We start from the raw sequence: 25,142 nt of genomic DNA, 5'->3' as shown, positions 1-25,142 counted from the left end.
CAGATCAAATCCACATTTTTAAAAACCGATTGAGCCTCCTCATGTTGTACATGATTCTCAAGGACATGGCAGGACCTTACATGATATACCGTGTCCTGTCGGGATTACTGCTGTTCCAGGGTTAGTCAAGGAGATGCAGCTGGTAAGGAGACAACATATGACAACGGTTTCCCCAATTTAAACTCTCAGGAAGACAGCGTGCTTTTCCCAAGTTACTTACGTCTGTGGAGGTGGGGCTGGGCAGGGACACAGGCTGAACAGGTGCAGGGAAAGTGAATGTGGTCTCTGTCTTTTCATTTTCAGGGGAGTCAGGATGACTGGATGGGGGGGATGTTGGGGTAAGGGCTCCAAACCCCAGTACTGCATTGTATTTTGGAGGACGACCTATATACCAAGAGAAGGGAACAAAAGGGAAAAAGGGGGAGGGAAAGAAAGGGGGAAAAATGATCTTACATACCTTTGGCCAGTGTTCCTCATTGGCTAGCATGGAAAAGGAAGTGAGGTAGCAGACAGAGGTTAATACAACAGTCCCAAAGAGAGGAAGGGAAGCAAAGATTTAAATGTCATTAGAAACAACTGCATGAGTCTCAAAAGAAAGGAGGATAAGAGAGCCTTGGAGAATGACAGGAGTGGCTGCGTCATGTTAAAGGGCCTCGCCTGGGGCAGATCATGGTGACGTCCTGGACTATTACAATTTGAGATTTCTGATGTGAGAACAAGATGTCAAAGTTCAACGGGGGTCAAAGCTAGGAATACGAATTTGTTTTTCCACACCTTCTAAATATTGGTCTCCAAAGTTTCTCTGTAACCATCATTCTCACAATCATTAGTGATTCCCAGTTCCCATAGATATATTTAAGATTTCTGTTTTTCCTTTTCTCTCCTATCTATATTTTGGTCATTTCACTGACTGTGAGGGTGGAGAAAGGCAAACAGGAGGCAAAATTCAAGTTAACTATTCTTACCCCTTGCTGGCCGAGCTAGCGGGAAAGATATTCTGGGACTAGCTGGAACCTAAGAGCTAAAAAGATGTTCTGAGCTTAACAGTGATTTTAAGTGTGTCTGGAGTCAGATACCATCCCCGGTTGATCAAAAACTGTCTCCCCGCTTCCATCACAAACATTCTGGTAAACTACATGTCTAAGGACCTGGGTCTATTACCAAAGCTCAGAAAAGGCCCTGCCATCAGCAACACTGCTGAAAGACGGATTTGAGCCAGGGCATTGGGAATCAAGCCTCATGGCTCCAGAGGATCTATAAACGGACCCTACTGGCTATGGCAAGACTGGTCAACTACTCCTGCCTTATGGTACATCCAAGCCAGGATCCTTGTCAGAAGGGCCAGGAGCAGAGCTTCTAAGCTTTGGGTGATCAAAAGTATATGCTCAGCACACCAAAGGGAAAAGAGGAGGAAAAAAAAAATGCCAGAGAGGCTCACAACTGCCTACGAGCACTGGTGAATGGTGCAGAGGATCAGAACCTTACCAACAGTTATAAATTATATCAGGACTACGCATCAGAGCCACGGTTCTGTCAGACATTACACGAATATTACCTATCTGTGTTAAACTGGTGATGTCTGCAGTACAAAGATCACACAGGCTGTCTTTCCTAGGGAATCAGGGCTGCCCAAAAGGGAAGTAAAAGATGAATGTTCTTTGTTTACCCTCAGAAGCACATCCTAGGCATTGTGAATACAGGCTTTCATCCTCTGACCTTGGCAAGCAATGCCAAGGTCTTTCTGGCTTGTTTAACCCCCGTCCTCTTAGCAGATACTCCCCACCGGCAGACCAATTAACTGAGGCTTCGGACTGAGGGCTCCTTTCTGAGAACCGGGTCAGAGGTCACTAAAAATTGCCAAAATTAAAACCACAAAAAATAACCCACGGCACTGGTTACTGTGACCCAGGAATCGACAGGAGGCAATGACTTGGGGTTTCCCTTGGAAATATTTTTGGCTACTTAAAGGACAGGGCTAATGAAACGTTAGAATGGGTCACTGAGGGTGGGTACGCTATCTCTTTCGGGTAAGGACGTGGTAATGGTACAGCTGTAGCCTTGACTAAGGAAGACAAAAGAAAAGAGTGTGGATGACCTCCTAAGTTTCCAACCGCTCCTGAGACAGTGTGTGCATATGCAAAAATTAGTATGCTACTCCACTCACTCTGCAACCTTTCTAGCCTGGAACTATAATTCAGGGACACATTATCATGTGGAGAAAGGGACCTTGGGATGTATTACTGACATCAAAGTACAATTTCAGAACCTTGTTTATGAGCTCAAACTCTGAGCTATTAAGACCTATTTAGACCTGCATGGAGGGTGTTGTGGCCTCTGCCCACGAATTAAGGTGCAATGCCCACCCTGGGAGGTCTGAAATATGGGGATGGAGCTCTTTAGGAACTTCTGCCTCGGGGAGCCAGTTTTGACAACGACCTTCTCTTCCTTAGCTGGAGATGCCCTCAACTCCTAGATCCTAAGTTCTTGGTGTGGCCACCTCTCTCCTTCCTGGAAAGTCTGCGGCTCACGGAAACTTGAGTCATGCTCTGGTCTCACTGGCAGCAGGATGACCTAGACGCTACTAAGAACACCTTGGCAACAGCAGTGCTCTGTTATGCTCAATGATGCTAAAATGCTTCCTTTCGCACAATGTTCTGTTCCCTGTGCTATTCAAGGACAGCCTGGTGGGCCTGGGGCAGAAATGCTGTATTAAGCCACCTCCTTGAGTCAGCCTTGCCAGAATCCAAGGAAAGGCAACTTTTGATTCAGTATACAGAACACTAATAAGAAATCTCACTGTCTTCCCCCCACCCATTTTCAGAGAATGACAATAACAAAACTATTTTCAAGGGATTTAGGAGTTAGGCTCTAGGACAAAGGGGAGGAAGGGGCGGGGGGGTGGGGAGAAACACAACACAGAAAGCAGAAGCAACAGCAAGGGAGAGCTACAAAAAGGTACTCACCTCTCTTCCGGGTCCCAGGATGCATTGTACTGTTCAGGTATGTGACTGCACTCTTCTTACGCTTTGAGGATTGAAGAAGGAAAGGTAACTGGTTGAATAGCACGGTTACTACCGATACTGGCACAAGCTATAGACCAGGCGTAGCACGCCTGTCAACATGCCAACGAGTTAGTGCTAGTCAACCCAAGGTCTCAGTGCTAAATGGGCTTTATTATATATACTTGGCTCTGAGAGAATATTCCAGAGAGGTCTGCCTCTGCTTCAGATGACGGCTGAGTTGAAGCCAAGAGGAGTGACATTTTTAAGGTGGGTCTGTATTTGCTCAAACTTAGGAAAAAAACTAAGGGGAAAGCAGTGAATAATAAAAATGAAACAGGATGATCAGCTGGAGAAAAACCTATCATTTCACAAAGCGGGCCAAGTACAATCAGGGTACTGCTCTTCAGCAGGTTTTCAGATGGGAGGTGATGGAAAAAATCATAAACAAAACTAGAACAGGAAGGGCCAAGCTCTGGCCAGGAATACCTCTGGCTCAAAGACTGCTCCACTGTATACTGGATTGGCTGTTGTTCTTCTTTTTCGCTCTTGCCTCTTGCTTTGGATTTCTTGGGAAAGCAAAAGGTCTGAATTAGAAAAGAGATATGGAGAGCCTCAAAAATTTAACTTCATTTTTTATCTTTTGGCTTTCCCAGGACAAATCAGAAATGGGACAAATCTCTTTGTTTCACTGCAGCCTCAGCAGAGGCAAGCATACCACTGGGAGCAAATAATGCAGGACCATCTATGCTCACCTCTCAGAAAGCGAGACCATGCTGTCGTATAATGTGGCTCTCTGTGACCAAGAGCTTAACGGTGGACAGCGTGTGTAAATAAGCTATCCTCATCTATTTTTAGATCACTTTAATATAGGGGTGGATGAACTTCATCCATAGACCTGGACTGAATAACCATAGTTCACCATTCTTGAATTAAATGACTAGGACAGGTATAGCCTTGTAACTGTTCTTAGGATTCTGATAACCTAGCGTGACTGAAAAATACAGACAGAGACTTGTCAGAGGGGCATTTGATACTCCATGCGGTCAGGAAAAAAAAAAAGTCGCTTTAATCCAGGCAAGTGGGGAGTCTCCCCTGGACAGCAGCGTGGATCACCACAGGGAGGGGAAGGGATGAATATTAGATAGAGGAAAGGCATGTTTGACTCCAAAGGAAATAAAGTCCACACTAGTTGAATCATACTCTGTTGGCGTTTCAGTGTTCTATATATCTTAGCAATAAAGTCAACCCCATTTTCTTTCTTTCTTTTTTTTTTTTTTTAAGTCAACCCCATTTTCAAGAATAAAGCTCTGGGCCAGAAATAAGGCAGCACCACAAATATCTTCTCTTACCTTCTAGATGGTCATGTGTTACCAATCCTAGAGACACCATGAAGGCAAGTTTCTGTGCCAGAGAAACAAGAATGTGTTTCAGTTTGGGTTCTCACAAAGCCAACTGCATGTTCCTAGTTAGATTCCTAGGCAAAGCCAGTCCAACAGGCTGATCACTTGAAGGAGGCCGAGATCAGGTGACCAAAGAACAAACACCTTCTAGAGCCACTCTGGAGGCTTTCTGGTCTTACGGGGATCAAAAGAGAAGGACTGGGACCTGCATGTTCCACTTTCTCAATGACAGAGATCAGTATCTTTGAGTGACCTAAGTTTTTTTGTTGTTGTTGTTGTAGTTGTTGTTTTCCAAAAAGCCTCTTAGATAGGAAGACGATATCACACTCAAAAACATGCAGAGGGTTACAAAGAGCTTCCCATACAACAAGCTCCAAATTCCAAGTACTTCACTTGTCCTAACAGGTCAAGGGTTCTAACATTTTTACTACCAATGACCGGACAGTGCTAACTTCAGGCTAAATGAGTTTTAGGAACAACAGCAGATGGTTCTGCTTAATACTATGATTTTTAAATGAAACGTGGACCTAAAAATTACAGAGCAGTCTCTCTTTGGAGACCACTCTCAGGGCTCCATCAGAAGTTAAATTGATTAGAATACTGAACCCCAAAGCTGGAGCATTAGACGCTTAAAGTTGGAGGGAGCAACATACTGATTCCTGTTTTGCTCTGTGGTTACATGTGGTCTAGAAAGCACATCTTTGCCTGTGGTTGCTATCTATGCCAAATAATACATCATCAATTTCTCTCACAGATAACAGAGAACATCAGCAGTTGTTAGGAGACATATTCCTGTACAGTTGTTTATATCATAGTTTGGTCTTTAAAAATCCCGACCTATTCAACAGCAACAGGATCTATTCAACCCTCAACATTCAATACAAATGATATTTTGGCCTGAAGTGACAGGTTCAAGCTATTTAAGATACTGAGTGTTTTAGGAAGAAACAGTCCCTGAACGAGGCACTTGAGAACACAGAAGTGTCCTTTAGTGGTATCCTCAGAGTTCTGAAGAAATGTTTTTATTTTATTTCTTATTTAAAAAACAGGTGGGCACCTATCCCCCTGACAGCCAGGGTACGTCAGCAAGGAAAAGCACTCTTGGGACTTGCTGCCATGCTGAAATAGCATACATTTTGTGATTGCCAATTAACTACATTCCTGCTTTCCATGAATATTCTTCACAACCTAATCAAGATTAGAAGGCTGTCTGCCAACTGTTCTCTGTTAATAAAACAGTATGTGGACTGACATTCAGAGGCAGCTTCTTTTGATCAAGTAACAGTACTCGTCTTGGCCAGTCACATCCAACTCATCTTTGCCAGTCTAGATCAAGCTCACAAAAAATTATTAAGTGAAAAAAAAAAAAAATCTCCTCTCGTCTGGAACAGATTTTCAGTGATAAAGAGAATAAAAAGTTGTCAAGAACTTTTGCCTCATCTATGTATCACACGTGTGCCAAGAACTAATTTATTCTCTTTATGGCAGTGATTTCACCAGTCAGAAGGTGAAATATACATGACTACACATGGTGGTACTTGCTTGCCCACACTGGGCAACTAACATAAGATATCCTTTGGTTTCCTTTGATAATTTTCTGGATGACTTCGTAAGTTCCTCAGCAATTTGCATCACTGGTCCTTCTTTCTGGCTCAAGTTTTGGTCTCTTTTTCAAAGATATATTAAAAATTAATCCATTTCATATCAGAAAGAATTATAATTTATACTTGTTTTAGAAAAACCTGCACCCAATAAATCACTGCTTTTAAAAAAAGGACATGAAGCTTTGATGGCTTCCTGCCACGATCTGAATGGTTTCATTAAAAAGAATGCACTGAGGATACAGGGAAATAGAGTGCTGGTCTAATAAAATCCAACTATTATATCTTCATCATCGTATTACCTGCACACATTTTTCTTTTAGAGCTGCTTATGCAAAAGCCAAACTAAAAAATTCTCTCGTCTAAGGGGACACGTGAATTTACATTCTGTATTTGTACCAGTCCTGTTTACTATGTGACTCTGTAATTCTATCCTAAGTTATGGTACATATGTTACTATTTTCATCCTTACTTTTATGCTTCAATGAACTCCTTTTAGGCTACTGGTTTATCTGGGATTTGAGAATCTGGTGCAATATAACAGTAGTAACAAAAGTGCACATGTTAACAACTATAATCAATAACATAAGCAGACCTCAGCTGAGTGAACTGTATGGACCTCTTAGAAATGCTGGCTGAGACAACACATAATTATCATGAGGAATGCAATCGGATACCTGGGAAAATGATCACTAATCTCACATTTCAAATTTGTAACACGTGCATGAAATGTCTGTATGCCAGCTCAGGGACACGCCAGGACCCACTCAATCTACCTTAGGCCAAACTGACTTGGCAATAACATTACTGAGTCGTGTGGAAGCACAAGAAAAGGAAAATCAAGTGATTCGGAGGGCAGGTGTCTCTCCTGGTTTATGAGAATAAGTCACATCTCATAGACTGAGCCATGCCTTTGGAGGGCTAAGCCTACCTGAGGGTTCTCCTCCCGTTTTGGTTTGGGTGCAGCAGGTGGAGTGATGGTACGGCTCTCTGTTTGTTTCTCATCTGTTTCCGTGTGGGATTTAATCGTCTAAGAAAGGAAAAGTAAATGAAAATTCAGAATTCACTTTTCATTAAAAAAATGAAAACATAGTTTGTAGACAACAAAGAAGGAGAAAAGAACATACTCAAATTGGAAACATATTAATAAAAGAGATAATATGGACTATATTTTGGAAGGGCAAAAAGTAAAATTTAAGGCCCTAGTTGAAATAATTAAATTGTATAACTAGAGTAGATATGAATCTATAACTGTAATAGTCTAAACTACACAAAAAGAAAAATCCACAGTTTAATTCCTCTGTATAAAAATGAGTATAGGCTGCTCTGATTTCAATGTATTTTAGGATGTAGGGACAGTTTTCCAGAGCAAGCCCATTCTTATTACACATAGGTCAAGCTCCAGTCCACTGCAAGCTTAAGATCTGAATAACGTAAAAAAGAAAAAAAAATCTTGCGTACACATTCTTCTCTTTCCAATTCCAATCATCACCTAAGAGAAGAGGCAGAATTACCCTCACTTGGGATATTTAACACCTGCCTGTAGCATCCATTAGAGGAGAGATGCGCTTGCCAAGAAAAGGTCATCTTGTAAGAGGCTAACAATCCGATTACCCCCAACTCTGTCTTCCAGATGCATCCATTCCGACAAAAGAACACCAGTATCGTTGTCATCTTTAAGAACAAATGGCACCTAGAAACTGGTAGGCTCAGTTTGCATTACTATTCTTATTATGATCCAATGGCTAATTCATTTTATGAACCCCTCTGGAAATACTGAAATGATATTAGAAAAGTGGATACAAAAACTGTGAACACAAACCTACTTTACTTTTTCAAATAAAAAACACACGGATGCTAATGGTCTTTTTGTATGGTAACAAGAAATTAAATGAGGGTAAAACTGTGTGATTACTAATGAGTAGGATTCTGTCCTGTGAGCAGGACAGCAAAAGTTCTCAAAAATCATTATGTCGTGAATTATGTTACTAGATCTGAAGAACACATACAATCTCAAAGATCTTTCACTTTCTTTCCTAGCCACTTCCACATTTTCCTTCTGCTTCTCATATTTATTATTTTAGGAGAATGTAAGCATCTGCCATTATCAATACTGTGGCAACCACTGTTCTGGGGCAAATGCTGCCTGATTTTTTTTTTTAATGTTTACTTATTTATTTTTGAGAGAGAGAGAAGGAGCAAGGACATGTGTGAGCAGGGAGGGGCAGAGAGAGGGAGACAGAGAATCCCAAGCGGGCTCTGTGCTGTCAGTGCAGAGCCCGATGCAGGGCTCGAACCCACAAACCGTGAGATCATGACCTGAGCCCAAACCAAGAGCTGGAAGGTTAACCGAATGAACCACCCAGGTGCCCCATGATATTTTATATTTTACCAATGCCCTATTCTATTTCCTTCTCTATATGATAAGCTACTTGAGAGAAGACACTGTTCTATACACATTTGCAGTCCTCTGTGCCTACCTAGTACAATGCCTTCCAGAAGAATCACGTACTTCTCTCTCACATTTTTTTTTAACCAAAAAGGACACATTTCCTCCATACAACAAACCACCAAATACATCTATAAGGGTACACGATGGGGAAGTAGGTTATAGTGTCATCTTTAAGGGCCTGGATGTCCAGAAAGCTTATTTTCATAGCTTTCTGAGTGAGGAAGGGCAGGAAGTCTGAGGGAGGGGAGATAAGAGAAGGTCACCTGGAAGGGTCTGCTAATCCACTCCAAGGTTGTGTGAAATTTTTCGGGGTCTCCTGGTTCTACCTCTAAGGCTGAGTGACACACACAGTGGCAATGCCTCTGGGAAAGGACAAGCCAATTCCTCTCCACTAAGAGTTGGGAGTTGAATTCAACCCAGTTGAATCTGGGTTCAAATTTGCTCTCTCATTCAAGAAGAGTACAATTATCTCAGGGTTGTATAAAAAACACCAAAAGCATCCAAAAAAAAAAAAATTAAAACAATAAAAAACACTGGGGAGACATCTTTCTCTCATGGAGCTCCTGCTCGGGGGAAACCAGGCCATGCTGTGAATAGCACTGCGCAGAGGCCTGTGCGGTAAAGGAACGAAGCTCCAGCCAGCAGCCAGCGGGCAGTGAGGCCTGCCAACAACCACGGGACTGAGCTGGGAAGTGAATTATCCAGCCCCAGTGGAGCCTTGAGATGACTACAGCCCTGGCTTACAAGTTTGAAAGCAAACTTGTGAGGGACCTTGAGACAGAACCACCCAGCTAAGAGGCAAACTGATTCCTGACCCTCACAAGCTATAGGGAATAATAAAATATTTGTTGTTTTAAGCTGCTGAAAGCAAACCAAAAACATTAGGGCTGGGGGAGTGACAGAAATGGCAGAACAGGGAGCTCTAAGAATTAGTCCTTCCACTGAAGCAATCATTAAGCTGGCAAAAACAGAATCCACTTTTTAGAATTCTGGAATCTAATAAAAAGCTTATAGCAACCAGGGGGACACTGACTGAAGAAAGAAATTGCTAAATTTCACTAAGAAAGCATTTTTTCCTTACCTATCTACAAATCCCCATTCCACAGCTTGGGCAGAGGCTCTGCAGATGGCAACCTGTGTTCCCAGCATGGCTTGCCGGTGCTAAGGGAAACAATACGGACCTTCTAAAACACCCGTGGTTGTGCGTTTTGATCTGTGTGGTGGTTCCCTGAGGACTGGTACAGAGGCTGACCTTTGTGTTGCCCACCTTATTAGGCCAAAGTGGCTTTCGGGGTGACATCTGATGAAAGCATCTAAAGATATATGTTACCCATAGTCACCTGGTGTAAGGGAGATGGTGGATGGAATATACAGCAGACAGACCTAAAGGCCTGGGAAGGAAGAGGCTGAAGAAGACGACTCCTGGAAGAGTGATGGCTTTCAAGGGCTATCACATATACTGGGGCATCCAGAAGGTACTGCACATTCCCAGGGCTAGATGCATGTTTAGAAAAGATGTGAGAGAACTCTAGGTTTGCACTGCTGGCTGATCTTTGAGCTGTACCCAAGGAAGAGGTGAAGGCTAAGGCAGAGTTACAGATGGCCTGGCTTAGAACGGACGAAGTAACCCTGCTCAGAGCCAATGTGCAAGGACTGGGAAAGTTGTTTTGTGTCTTTTTAAAAAAAATTTAGTTGTTGTTGTTGTTATTATTATTATTATTATTATTATTGTTTTTTTTGGCTCCAGTTGTTTAAGAAAATCCGTCAGGTCACTAGCTGACCACTGAGACAACAGAACAGAGAGTTCAGTGACTACACATGACAAGAAATAACAGTTTTTGCAAAAACAGTTTGGTAAAGGCACTAAACAGATAACTGCAGTCCTCAACCAAACCCTGGGGTGGGAGGAGAATCTAATCTCCAGAGTTATCATACTGTAATTTCAAAATGAAGAGTTTTCAACAAGAAATTGGAAGGCATACAAAGAAAACAGGAAGGTATGGCCCATTTGTAGGGAAACAAAATCAACAAAAACTGGCCTTAAGGAAGCCCAGTCCAGCCCTGGACTCTCTAGAAAAAAAAACTAATTAAATATGCTCAAAGAGCTAATGGAAACTATGGACAAAGAACTGAAATAAACCAGGAGAACAATTTCTCACCAAAAAAGACACTACCCATAAAGAGATAGAAATTACTGAAAGGAACCAAATAGAAACTCTGGAGCTGAAAAGTATGCAAGTTGAGATGAAAAATTCTCTAGAAGGGTTCAGGCAAAAGAAATAATCAGTGAAGTCCAAGACAGGACAACTGAAATTGTCCAGTCTGAGGAACAGAAAGGAAAAACATGAAGAAAAATGAACGGAGCCTAAGGGACTTGTGGGATATCATCAACATACGCATTATGGACTCCCGGGGGGACAGGACAAGCAGAGAGAGAGAGAGCAGCAGAGATAATACCTGAAGGATTAATAGCTCAAAACTTCCCACACTGGATGAAAGACAGAAATCTACACATCCAAGAAGCTCAGTGACATCCACGTAGAATAAACTCAAAAGACATTCACAGTCTGTGGGAAAATGGCAGAGCAGGAGGCCCCTGAGTTCTCCCTGTCCCCACATTTACAACCAGATTTTAACTACATCCAAGTCAATAAGCAGGAATGCAATCTGAAGACTGGAGCAACACATTCTATAACTAAATATAGAGAAGAAGCTGCATCTGAAAGGTCAGGAAGGTCAGAAAGGCAGAGGGAGGCTGCCGGCAGGAGGGAGAGAGCTGTGTGCAGGAGAGAGAAAAATGGGCCCTCGTACCAGGGAGCTCACATGTCGAAGAATGATCCCCATAACATTTGGCTTTAAAAACAGGGCTGAATTCCATGAGTTTTAAAACCAGTGGGACTTGGAGCCTGAAGCTTTAAAAGTCAGCTGACTCAACACTGGGTGAGCCAGGGTGAGGGTGAATGAAAGCTGGGTCGCCATCCTTAAAGAGAGCAGGCTGAGCCAAGAAAACATAAAAACGGCAATTTTCACAACACAACACTGGGGGCAAATGGGAGACAGATCCGTTCACATTGATTTTGAAGTGTGTTGGGGGACTTCCCTGAAAACAAGGGAGCTGGCAGATGCCATTCTCTCCACGCCCCTCCCCACTGCCACCAACCTGCAGCATAAACAGAGCCACCTGCGGGAGGCAGCACTGCATAGACACTTGCTACCTAACCAGCTGGCAGGGGCACCACACCCACGAGCTCTCCAGAGGACTCATCCACTCTAAGCCTGCTAGCCATGGCCTTAGGGCAAATTTTGTTAGTGTACATGCCCGCCCAGCCACTGAGTGCACAGCTGCCACAGCATGCCCTTGCCATCGTGCACCAGGCCCAGCTGTGCCCACCTCACTCCCCTGGCCAGCCTGGCACACAGTCCCCAAATGCTTTGGGAGATTCCCCATAGGACAGGGCTAGTGGCCCAGCGCAAATTGTGCTAACACTACCATCCCCCTCACGAGTTCCCCAGAGGGCACGACCCCTCAGATGTCTGCATGGGTCCCACTAACACCACAGACAGCAAGCACAGCCCACAACAGGCGGAGAGTCAGTACAGATGACTGCAGTGAAAGGAAAAGTGACTCAGACACAACAGCAGGGCGTAAGCAACACACAGGATACTCTCCTGAAGTGCCAGGTTCTGGTGAACAGGGGACACTGCACTGCAGAGGGCATTCCAGGACCTCTTCTTCATAAAGTCACTACTTTCAAGAGCAGAAGACACAGCTGACTTTCTTACACACAGAAACAGAAAAAGAGAGGCAAAGTGAGAGACATTTATCTATCTGAAATGAAAGAACAGGACAAGGCCATGGTCAGAGATGTAAGCAAAACAGATATAAGTAACATGTCTGATAAAGAATTTAAAGCAATGATTATTAGGATACGCACTGAACTTGAGAAAAGAGTGGAAGACCCTTAACATGGAGATAAGGAATAACACAGCAGACATAAAGGGCTCAGTAAATGAAAAATAAGTTGATGGAATGAAGAGAGGGCTAGAAGAAGCAGAAGAATGAATTAATGACCTAGAACACAGAGTAATGGAAAATAATCAAGCTGAACAAAAGAAAGAAAAAAGAACTAGGCAAAATGAGAATACACTTAGAGAACTCAGTGACTCCATCAAATATAATAACAGTCATAGTATAGGAGTCCCAGAAAAAGAAGAAAGAGAAAAGGGGGCAGAAAACTTATTTGAGGAAAAAGTATTTGAAAACATCCCTGATCTGGGGAAAGAAACCAATATCCAGATCCAGGAGGCACAGAGAACTCCCATCAAAATCAAAAGAAGTCTTAAAAGAAGTCAGTAACTTACAAGGGAAAACCCATAAAGCTTTCAGGAGATTTTCCAAAGAAACTTTGCAAGACAGAATGGAGTGGCATGATATACTCAAAGTGCTGAACGGGAAAATTCTACAGCCCAAAATACTCTATCCAGCAAGGCTATCATTCAGAATAGAGAGATGAAGAGTTTCCTAAAAAAACAAAACCAAAGGAGTTCATGACCACTAAACCAGCCCTGCAAGAAATATTAAAGGGGACTCTTTGAGTAGAAGGAGAGACCACAAGTGACAGTACAGAGGTAGGAAACACAAAAGAAGTAAAAATGAATATTTCTATTAAAAAAAATCAGTCAAGGAACTCACAAAAAAAGGATGTAAAATATAATGACATATACCTAAAATGTGGGTAGGAGAGTAGAAAAGAATGGGTTCAAACTTAAACAATCATCAATTAAAACAGACTGCTATATGCTGAAGAGGTTATATACAAATCTAATGGTAACCATATATCAAATACCACTAATAAATATGCAAAGAATAAAGACAAAGAAATCCAAATATATCACTAAAGAAAATCAGCAAAAGAAATACAAGAGGGGATCAGAGAAAATCTTCAGAAATAACCACAAGACAGGTAATAAAATGGCAATAAATATCTATTGATCAATAATTACTTTGAATATAAATGCAGTAAACACTCCAATCAAAAGAAACAGGGTGACAGAGTAGATTTAAAAAACAAGGACCATCTATATGCTGACTATGAGAGACTCATTTTAGGCCTAAAGACACAGACTGGAAGTGAGGGTATGGAGAAACATCTATCATGCAAATGAAATGGATGTCAAAAGAAAGCCAGAGTACTAATACTTATATCAAATAAAATAGACTTTATTTTTTAAAATTTATTTATGTACTTTGAGAGAGCAAGCAGAGGAGGGGCAGAGAGAGAAGGAGGGAAAGAGAATCCCAAGCAGGCTCTGCACTGTCAGAGTGGAACTTGATGTGGGGCTCGAACTCATGAACTGCAAGATCATGACCTGAGCCAAAACCAAGAGTCAGACGCTTAACTGACTGAGCCACCCAGGCACCCCTAAAATAGATTTTTAAAACAAAGACTGTAACAAGAGATAAAGAAGGACACTATATAATAATAATAATAATAATAATAATAATAAGGGTACTATCTAACAAGAAGATATAACAGCTGTAAATATTTATGCACCCAACAGAGAAGCACCCAAATCTATAAAACAGTAACAAACATAAAGGAACTAATCAATAATAATACAATAATAATAGGGGACTTTAACACCTCACTTACATTGACAGATCATCCAAACAGAAATCAACAAGGAAACAGTGGCTTTGAATGACACACTGGAACAGATGGATTTAACAGATATATTCAGAACATTACATCTTAAAACAGCAGAATACACACTCTTTTCAAGTGCACACAGAACATTCTCCAGAATGACCATATATTAGCCCACAAAACAAGCTTCAACAAATTCAAGAAGATCAAAGATATACCACTCATCTTATCTGACCACAACTTTATGAAACCAGAAATCAACCAACAAGAAAAAACCTGGAAAGATCACAAATACATGGAAGTTAAATAATGTGCTACTAAACAATGAATGGGTTAACTAGGAAATAAAAGAAGAAACAAAACAGTACACGGAAACAAATGAAAAAGAAAACAATGGTGCAAAACCTCTGGGATGCAGCAAAACAGATTCTAAGAGGAAAGTTTATAGCAATACAGGCCTACCTCAAGAAACAAGAAAAATCTCAAATGAACAACCCGGCCTTACACCTAAAGGAGCCAGAAAAAGAACAACAAACAAAACCTAAAACCAGTAGAAGGAAGGAAATAATAAAGATTAAGCAGTAATAAATGATATAGAAACTATAAAAAACAATAGAACAGATCAATGAAATCAGGAGCTGGTTCTTTGAAAAAAAAATCAATAAAATTGATAAACCCTTAGCCAGACTTACCAAGAAAAAAAGAGAAAGGACCCAAATAAATAAAATCACAAATGAGAGAGGATAAATAACCACCAACATCACAGAAATACAAAGTTATAAGAGAATATTGTGGAAAGCTATATGGCAACAAATTGCATAACCTAGAAGAAATGGATAAATTCCTAGAAAAATATAAGCTACAAAAACTGAAACAGGAAGAAACAGAAAATTTGAACAGACTAATAACCAGCAAAGAAATTGAATTAGTAATCAAAAAACTCCCAATATACAAAAGTCCAGGACCAGATGGGCTTCATGGGTTAATCCTATCAAACATTTAAAGAAGAGTTAATACCTCTTCTTCTCAAACTATTCCAAAAAATAGAAAAGGAAGGAAAACTTCCAAATGAGGCCAGCATTATCCTGATACCAAAACTGGATAAAGACACCACTAAAAAACAAACAAACAAACAAACAAACAAACCATAGGCCAATATCCATGATGAAACTAGATGTAAAAATCCTCAACAAAGAAATAGCAAAGCGAATTCAACCATACTTAAAAAAAAATCATTCACCACAACCAAGTGGGATTTATTCCTAGGTTGCAAGGGTGGTGCAATATTCACAAATTAATCAGTGTAATACATCACATCATAAGAGAAAGGGTAAGAACCATAAGATCATTTCAGTAGATGCAGAGAAAGCATCTGACAAAGTACAACATCCATTCATGATAAAAACCCTCAACAAAGTAGGTTTAGAAGAAACATACCTCAACACAATAAAAGCCATATATGAAAAAGAGAGCTTTTTCCCCAAGGTCAGGAACCAGACAAGGATGTGCACTCTCACCACTTTTATTCAACATAGTACTGGTAGTCCTAGCCATAGCAATCAGACAACAAAAAGTAGTAAAAGTCATTCAAATTGATAAGGAAGAAGTAAGCCTTTCACTATTTGCAAATGATAAAGGATTATCTGATAAAGGACTGGTATCCAAAATATATAAATAACTTATAAAAGTCAACATCCAAAAAATAAATAATCCAATTAAAAATGGGCAGAAGATATGAAGAGACATTTCCCCAAAGACGACTTTCAGATGGCCAACACATTACAAGAAAAGATATTCATCATCACTTACCATTGGGGAAATGCAAATCAAAACTACAATGAGGTATCTGCTCACACCTAGCAGAAAAGCTAAAATCAATAACACAAGAAACAACAGGTGTTGGCGAAGACGTGGAGTAAAAGGAACCCTCTTGCACTTTTGGTGGGAATGCAAACTGGTGCAGTTGCTCTGGAAAACAGTATGGAGGTTCCTCAAAAAGTTAAAAATAGAATTACCCTACAATCCAGTGATCACACTGCTGGGTATTTACCCAAAGAACACAAAAACACTAATTCAAAGGGATACATACACCCCTATGTTGGATAAGTGGACAAAGAAGATATGGTGTGTACATACACACACACACACACACACACACACACACACACACACAGACAATGGAATATCATTTCGCCATAAGAATGAAATCTTGCTATTTTCAATGACATGTATGGATCTAGAGAATATAATGCTAAGTGAAATAAGTCAGACAAATACCATATGATTTCACTTATGTGTGGCATTTAAGAAACAAAGCAAATGAGCAAAGGGAAAAAAAGAGACAAATGAAGAACCAGACTCTTAATTATAGAGAACAAATTGATGGATACTAGAGGGGAGGTGGGTGGGGGATGGGTGAAATAGGTGAAAGGGGTTAAGGAGTGTACTTGTGGTGAGCAACAGGTGATGTATGGAACTGTTGACTCACTCACTATATTGTACACCTAAAACTAATATAACACTGTATGTTAACTAGCTGGAATTAAAATAAAAGCTTAAAAAATAAAATAATTAAAATTTTAAAAATAAAAAAATAAAATTTGTGTTCCCATAAAAATGATTAAAAATAAATAAATGAGATTCACAGGGAGACACATTGTAGTCACACTGTTGAAAGACAAAAGCAAAGAGAGAGTCTTGAAAGCAGTAAGACAGAAGTGATGCATCACACAGAAAAGGTCCTCAATGGGGTTGGTTAGCAGCCAACTTCTCCCCAGAAACAAGAGACCAGCAGCAGGGGGATTACATAAAGTGCTGAAAGAAAATCACTATCAACCAAGAATGCTATATCCTGCAAAAACCTAAGGAAGTTCATTGCTAGTAGATCTGCCCTAAAAGAAATGCTAAAGGAGTTCTTCAGGCTGAAATAAGAAGACACTAGACAGTAACTTCAAGTCATACAAAGAGATAAGAATTCCAGTAAAGGAAACTACACAGGTAAAAACAGAATCCAGTATTTTTGTATCTTTGATTTGTAACTTCTCTTTTAGTTTTCTGTATGAGTTAGAAAAGAGATGCATAAAGCAATAATTATAAATCTGTATTAGTGGGCATACAATGTACAAAAGATGTAAATCTGTGACAACAGAAAGGAGGGGCAGAGCTGTATAGAACAGAGTTTTTGTATACTATTTCAGCTAAGCTTGTATCAATTCAAACTACACAGTTAAAGATTTATGAATGTTAACTGCAATCCCCATGGTAACCACTGAGAAAATAACTAAAATGTACACAGAAAAGAAAATGAGGGCATCAAAAGTATGCACTAGAAAGAAAATCCAAACACAAAAGAAGGCAGTATTGGAGTAACTGAGGAACAAAAAAGACATAAGACATATAGAAAACAAATAGCAAAACGGCATAAGTCCTTTCCTATCAGCACTTTAATTTTTTTTTTTTTTTCAACGTTTATTTATTTTTGGGACAGAGAGAGACAGAGCATGAACGGGGGAGGGGCAGAGAGAGAGGGAGACACAGAATCGGAAACAGGCTCCAGGCTCTGAGCCATGAGCCCAGAGCCTGACGCGGGGCTCGAACTCACGGACCGCGAGATCGTGACCTGGCTGAAGTCGGACGCTTAACCGACTGCGCCACCCAGGCGCCCCCCTATCAGCACTTTAAACGTAACTGAGTTCAACCCACAAATTAAAAGACAGACAATGGCAGAATGGATTAACAAAACATGATCCAAAATATATGCTATCTATAATAGACTCATCTCAAAGCCAAAGATACAAAAAAGTTGAAAGTCAAAGGATGAAAAAAGATATTTCATGCAAACAGTAACCGAAAGAGTACAGGGATAGCTATACTAATTGTTTGCCTTAAGTCAAAAAACTGTTACAGGAGACAAAGAAGGTCATTATATATTGATAAAAGGGTCAGTTCATTAAGAAGACATGATACATTTTAAATATATATGCACCAAACAACAGAGTCTTAAAATATGAAACAAATATTGACAGAACTGAATGAAGAAATAAAATAGTTCTATAATAATAATAATTGGAGACTTTAATACCTCACTTTAAAGAATGGAAAGAAGGGGCACCTGGCTGGCTCAGTTGGTAGAGCATGAAACTCTTGATTTCCGGGTCATGAGTTCGAGCCCCACGCCGGGTGTAGATTACTTAAAAATCTTTTAGGAAGGAAGGAAGGAAGGAAGGAAGGAAGGAAGGAAGGAAGGAAGGAAGGAAGGGAAGGAGGGAGGAGGGAAAAAGAAAAAAGAAAAGAACACGTAGACAGAAGATCAATAAGGAAATGGAGGACGTGAACAACACTATAAACCAACTAGATCTAACATACATCTAAAGCACAGTCCACTCAACAACAGAATACACATTCTTCTCAAGTATAATACATGACACATTCTCTGGAACAGATCATGTTTGAGGTCACAAAACAAATCCTAATAAATTTCAGAAGACTTAACATAGAAAGTATCTTATCTTCTCTGACCACAAGAGAAAGAAGCTGGAAATCAGTAATAAAGGAAAACTAGAAAACTTAAAAACGTGTGGAAATTAAACACACACTCTTACATAACCAATGGGTCAAAGAAGGAATCACCAGGGAAATTAGAAAATACTTTGAGAGGAATGAAAATGAAAACATAATATACCAAAACTGATGTGATAGTGTGAAAGCAGTGCTCGGGAGGAAATTTATAGCTCTAACAGTTTACTTAAAAAAAAAAAAAAAGATCTCAAACCAATAACCTAACTTTAAATGTTAAAGAACTAAAAAAACCTTAAGAAACCAGAAAAAAAAAAACAACTAAAGCCAAAGCTAGCAGAAGGAAGAAAATAATAAAAGTTACAGTGGAAATAAATGAAATAGAGAACACAAAAACAATAGAATTAATGAAATCAAAAGTTTATTCCTTTTTCTTTGTTTTCTTTTTGAGAGAGAGAGAGTGTGTGTGAAAGCGAGTGGGGGAGGGACAGAGAGAGAGGGGACACAAGATCCGAAGCAGGCTCTAGCTGACAGCAGCGAGCCCGACGCGGGGCCTGAACTCACAAATCCTGAGATCATGGCCTGAATCGCAGTTGGATGCTCAACCAACTGAGCCACCCAGGTGCCCTAAAAGTTTATTCTTTGAAGAGATCAACAAAATTGAGAAACCTTTAGTTGGACAGACTAAATAAACAGAAAATGCAAATAACAAAAATCATAAACACAAGTGGGAACGTTGGGTGTAGATTACTTAAAATTCTTTTAGGAAGGAAGGAAGGAAGGGAGGGAGGAGAGAGGGAGGGAGGGAGGAAGGAAAAATAAAAGTTAAGAAGAAAGAAAAGAACATGTAGACAGAAGATCAATAAGGAAATGGAGAACATGAACAACACGATAAACCAACAAGATCTAACATACATATAAAGCACAATCCACTCAACAACCACAGAATACACATTCTACCTATCTTACAGAAGAAAAAAAAAGGATTAGAAGAGAGTACAATGAAGAATTACCAACAAATTAAATAATATAGATGCAATGGACAAATTCCTATAAATATAAAAATTACCAAAATTGACTCGAGCACTGGAAAATCTCAACAGACCTGTTATAGCTAAAGAAATTGAAACAGTAATCAAAATCCTCTCCAAAAAGAAAAGCTCAGAATCAGCTTCACTGGTGAATTCTACCAAACATTTAAAGAACTAACACTGATCCTTCTCAAACTCTTCCAAAAAATAGGAGGAAAACATTTCCTAACTTGTTCTATGAAGCCAGCCCTACCTTGATACTAATGCCAAAGACACCACAAAAAGAGAAAATTACAGACCAATGCCCCTTATGAATATAGTGAAACATTCTTTCAAATTTTTTTAATGTCTCTAATTTTGAGAAAGAGAGAGAATGTGAGCAGGGGAGGGACAGAGAGGGGGAGAGAGAGAATCCCAAGCAGGCTCCACACTATCAGCACACAGCCAGATACAGGGCTCGATCCCACAAACCGTGAGATCATGACCTGAGCAGAAATCAAGAGTCGGACGCTTAACCGCTGAACTACCTAGGCGCTCCGCCCTACAGTCAAAAATTTTTAATAAAATACTAGCAAACTGAATCTAACAGTATATTCAAAAGATACACCATGACAAAGCAGAACTTATCCCAGGAACGAAAGATGTAAGAAAACCAATGTAATATACCACATTAATGAATGAGGGCAACTCTTCCCCAACACATGATCATCTCAATAAATGTAGAAAAAAGCATTTGTCAAAATCCAACATTCATTCATGATAAAACACTCAGAAATCTAGAAATAGAAGGAAATGTCCTCAACTTTATAAATACAGGGTATGTATGAGAAACCACAGCTAACATCATACTTAACAGTGAGAGACTGAATGCTTTCGCTCCGAGATCGGGAACAATAGAAGTATGCCCACTTTCACCATGACTATTCAACATTGTGGTGGTAGTTCTAGTCAGAACAATTAGGAAAGAAAAGACATAAAAGGAATCAAAATTGGAAAGGATGATGTAAATCTATCTCTATTTGCAGAGGATCCTACATATAGAAATTCCAAGAATCCACAAAACAACTACTAGAGCTAATAAAAAAATTCGGCAAAGTTGCAAGGTACAAGATAAATGAGCTGTATTTCTACATAACAGTAATGAACAATTGCAATAGGAAATTAAGAAAACAATTACATTTATAATAGCATCCCAAAGAATAAAATACCTAGGAATAAATTTAACTAAGGAGACAAAAGACTTGTGCACTACAAATTATAAAGCACTGCTGAAAGACACAAAACTAAATAAATGGAAAGACATCCATGTTCAAGAACTGAAAATTCCAACAGCTTTTTCTTGTCGGAAGAATTGGCTTTTCCAATTCTCAAAATCACGCAGGAATTGCAAGGACCCCTGAATGGCCAAAACAATATTGAAAAAGAAAAACGTTGGACGACTCACACTTTCCAATGTCAAAACTTACTACAAAATTACAGTAATTAAGAGAGTGTGGTAGGTACTGGCACAAAGACAGAGCTACAGACCAAAAGAATAGGATTGAGAGTCCAGAAATAAATCCATACATCAATTGCCAATTGGTTTTCAACAATGGTGTCATGATCATTCAAATGGGGAGAGAACAGTATCTTCAACAAATAGTGCTGGAACTGCATATCCACATGTGAAATAATTAAGCTGGACCCTTTATCTCATACTACATACAAAAATTAAGTCAAAATGAACTACTAACTTAAATATAAGAGCTAAAACCGTACAACTTCTTAGAAGAAAAATTAGGTTATGGTAAATCTTCATTATCTTAGATGTCAGCATGGATTCCTAGATAGGACACCAAAAATACAAGCAACAAAAGAAAAAAACAGATAAACTGGACTTCATCAAAATTAAAACGTTTTGGGCATCAAAGTACATTATCCATAAAATGAAGAAAACACAGGCTTCCAGAAAAGAAAAAGTGAAAAGATGACCTACAGAATGGAAGAAAATACCTGCAAATCATATATCTGATAAGAGTCTAGTATCCAGATTATACAAAGAACCCTCACAACTCAACAACAAAAAGACAAACAACCCAATATAGAAACTGGCAAAGAACTTGGATATTTCTCTAAAGAAAATATACAAATGGCCAAAAAGCACATGAAATATGTCGAACAACAACATTAATCATTAACAAAATGCAAATCAAACTCACAATGAAATACCACTTCACACCTACTAGGATGGCTATAATTTTTAAAAAGGGAAAACAGTAAGCATTACCAAGGATGTGGAGCAAACAGCATGCTCACACATTGCTGGTGGGAATGGAAAATGATTCAGCTGCTGTGGAAACAGTGTGGCAGTTCCTCAAAAAGTTAAACCCAGAATTGTCACATGATCCAGTAATTGTACTCTTAGGTATGTATATACCCCCAAAGAATGGAAAGCAGGTATTCAAACAAATGTTTGTACATAAATATTCTGTGCATATATTCATAATATTCATAGGCGCACCATTCCCAATAGCCAAAAGGTAGAAATAACCCAAATGTCCATCAATGGATGAACAGATAAACAAGTTACGGTATATACATACTATGGACTATTATTCAGCCATTAAAAGGATATGAAGTACTGATACCTGTTATAATGTGGATGAATCTGGAAAACACTATGCTAACTGAAAGAGGCCAGACACAAAAGGTCACATATTATATGATTCCATCCAAATGAAATACCCAGAGTAGGTAAATCTAGAGAGACAAACAAGCAGACTGGCAGCTGCCAGTGGGAGGGAGAGGAGTGGATGGAGAGTAATTATTGACTAGATACTGGTTTTTATTTTAGGGTAATAAAAAGGTTTTGGAACTAGACAGAGGTGGTGGTTGCACAACACTGTGGATGTACTACATGCCACTGAATTGTTCATTTCAATGTTCATTTTTATGTGGTATGAATTTCACCTCAGTTAAAAAAAAATTGGGGAAAACCAAAACCAAAAAACAAAAAACCAAAAATGGAGTAAGCTAAAAGTCTGGTCTCTATCAGAGATTACAAACTATTGTCCAGAGATGAAGTTGCCCTGCAGATATTTTTTTGCTTTACATAGTGTTTAAACAGTTATCAGTATTTTTAAAACTAGGTGGCTTCTCAAAACATCGGGATTTCTGGCCATTCTTGGAAATATTTCTGTAGGATAAAAACTGGCTATTATCAAGCAGTAGTTGCCCCGAGACGGTATTACTTTCCCATTTACTACAGTCTCTTCCACATTCTATGGTCTTCCTGATACCAAGGCCAAATTTAAATTTTGTCATGCTTGCCTCACTACTTTAAACAGAAACTAAGAATAAAAGTGGGATATCTCTTATACTCATGCTCCCACTGAAAATGGAAAAATAAAAGTCCATGTGTTTACTTCCAGCCTGCTTTACTCATTTGTATTTACTGCCTCACACTCGTGACTATTTGAATTTAGAAATCCGGTTCTTTTTGGTTACAAAGATAGAAATCAAACACTCCGAATAAGATTAGAATTAGGTTAACCACTTACACCCTGAATTCCAAATTCACCTTCTGAGACTTGGCTGCATGAATAATCAAAGTTTGTCACTTGCAAATAAATACATGTCCAAATGGTTTCACCAATCGAGGTTGAATAAATTTGGATTGAAGGCAAAGCAAAATCCATCTCTGGTCACTCGGACCTCTTTTCCCTGCTAGAGCACCAGTGTTAAAATGGAAGGTGAAGAGTTACCAGCTCACGTTTACTAAGAGGGAAGAATGGAAGTTGAGGAGAATACATTGGATACTATTCTCATCTTGGAAGCACTGTTTAGATCCTGTTTAGAGGATCTCGTGTAGGTTCCTATCCAAGACACACAGGGAACCCAGCACTTTTTTCTCAGTAGCTTAGCCTTGGGGACATACACAGAGGTCTTTGTTGCAGGGGTGGGTGTGGTGGATTAAGAAATGAACGTAATTCCTGAGAACTAACTGCATCAGGCGCAGTCTAATGGACTTTAAATGCTTTAGCTCGTTCCATCATTAACAGGTGTTTAGCCCCATTTTGTAGAGTGCCAGAGAGGACAGGGACATAAAAGTCAGCGGTATGGGGGCTGTAAGTCTGTCTGGTTCCATCTACTTTTCTGCCTAGAACATGTTTCCAGCCTCAAAGCTCCTCAAACTCTAGCACTCATTTTCTCAGAGTCGCAGTGTAATGTGGCTTCTAATGAGGGTAAGACAGGGAGCTCTCATCTGGGCTGAAGGAAGTTGGCAATGCCTGACAGGGGAAGAAGTGAGGCACTATTGTTGTAACTGACACTCCCTTCTTCCTTTTCTATGCCAAGGTGGGAGGCCTTTGAAACTATACAACTTGCCACGCTTCCTCCCCTGGAGGCACAGCCTCCATACCTGTTCGAAATGCACTACAGATTGAGCTCTGTGAGGGTAGAGGCCTTCATTTATCCACCCTTGTATTTAGGCATCACACTCGGCATAGCAACTGGCACGTAATCAACGTATTTTTACTAAATGAATGTTATCACCCTGAAAGAAACAGAAGAAAGCAGAAAGGAACCCATCTAGCCTTGTCACATAGAGAATGCTGGACGCAGGTTCTGGTAACTCTGTGAGCAGACTCTGAGTAGTACTTCTGTGGCTACATATTTACATTGCTTTACTCTTTAGCCCATCTCTGAGATCCCCTAATGGCTAGAAATGTGATACTGGAAATGAAACACAGAAGAGAAAAGAAGGATAGCAGAAAGATCTAAAGTAAGAAAATTCTGAGAATGGAGTCCAGTCTAAAGAGCACCCCTGCTGACTGAGCTTGCTAACCTGCAAGCCCGTTATGCCAGGTGGTCTGCGAAACTGAAATAGCAACGGCTGATTCCTCTATTAGATGAACAAAAAGAGAGACCATGGAATTTACTGCTTAGAAAAGCTTTTTTAAGATTTCCTGAAAACCTTTTCACAGCATTAAAATTAAAATTAAAAACTCTATTAACATATAAGTCCAAAACATGAAAAGATATTCAACATCTAACATGAAAAAAAGCAAGTTACAAAATATAGATTGTTTTTTTGCTTTAAAAATGTATTATAGAAAATATGGAGGAAGATAATCTGAACTGTTCATACTGTTCAAGAGTCAGGAGTTAGGATTATGGGGAAGTTTACTCTTTCCACACATTACGGGGTGGATGCACTTTGTACATTATATAGTTCTATAATGTTAGAATTTTCTTTCATAATTAATATGTATTACCTGAGATGTGATCAGAAAAAATAAGAAATGCAAAAATAAAAGGAAACTGAAAAAAAATGTCTCCTAAAAGTATCTATATCGAAAGAGAGGTCAAAGAAAAATACTATTTAGTAATCTAAAGGAGTGCTTTGAAACCACCTTCTTTGGAGCTCTAAGGCCCCTCACGTTCTTTGAGAGCCAGCACAGGGCACGAGGGGAGATGATCTCCAGACATGCCCCTACGCAAACTTCTCAGCTT

At 39.6% G+C, this 25,142-nt stretch overlaps 1 protein-coding gene across 23 annotated transcripts in view; it reads right to left on the bottom strand.

The window, feature by feature from the left end:
* Nucleotides 1-25,142, bottom strand: part of PHF21A (PHD finger protein 21A) — a 197,120-nt gene that overhangs the window by 14,834 nt on the left and 157,144 nt on the right. For 14 of the 23 annotated variants that reach the window (XM_086677582.1, XM_086677589.1, XM_086677590.1 and 11 more), the window contains 5 exons: nt 6,935-7,033; nt 4,352-4,403; nt 3,489-3,568; nt 2,964-3,024; nt 221-480 (listed from right to left, as the gene is read on the bottom strand). In XM_086677582.1, coding sequence (XP_086533708.1) covers nt 221-480; nt 2,964-3,024; nt 3,489-3,568; nt 4,352-4,403; nt 6,935-7,033 — 552 coding nt within the window. The remainder of the gene's footprint in view (nt 1-220; nt 481-2,963; nt 3,025-3,488; nt 3,569-4,351; nt 4,404-6,934; nt 7,034-25,142) is intronic. The other 9 variants (XM_086677584.1, XM_086677585.1, XM_086677587.1 and 6 more) reach the window with 2 other exon arrangements.

Source organism: Puma concolor, chromosome D1 (assembly GCF_028749965.1).
Source record: "Puma concolor isolate L17-30 chromosome D1, mPumCon1.1.hap2, whole genome shotgun sequence".
Lineage (NCBI taxonomy): Eukaryota > Metazoa > Chordata > Mammalia > Carnivora > Felidae > Puma > Puma concolor.
The sequence above is the reverse complement of the archived record's forward strand: the minus strand, read 5'-3'. Positions and strand labels throughout refer to the sequence as shown.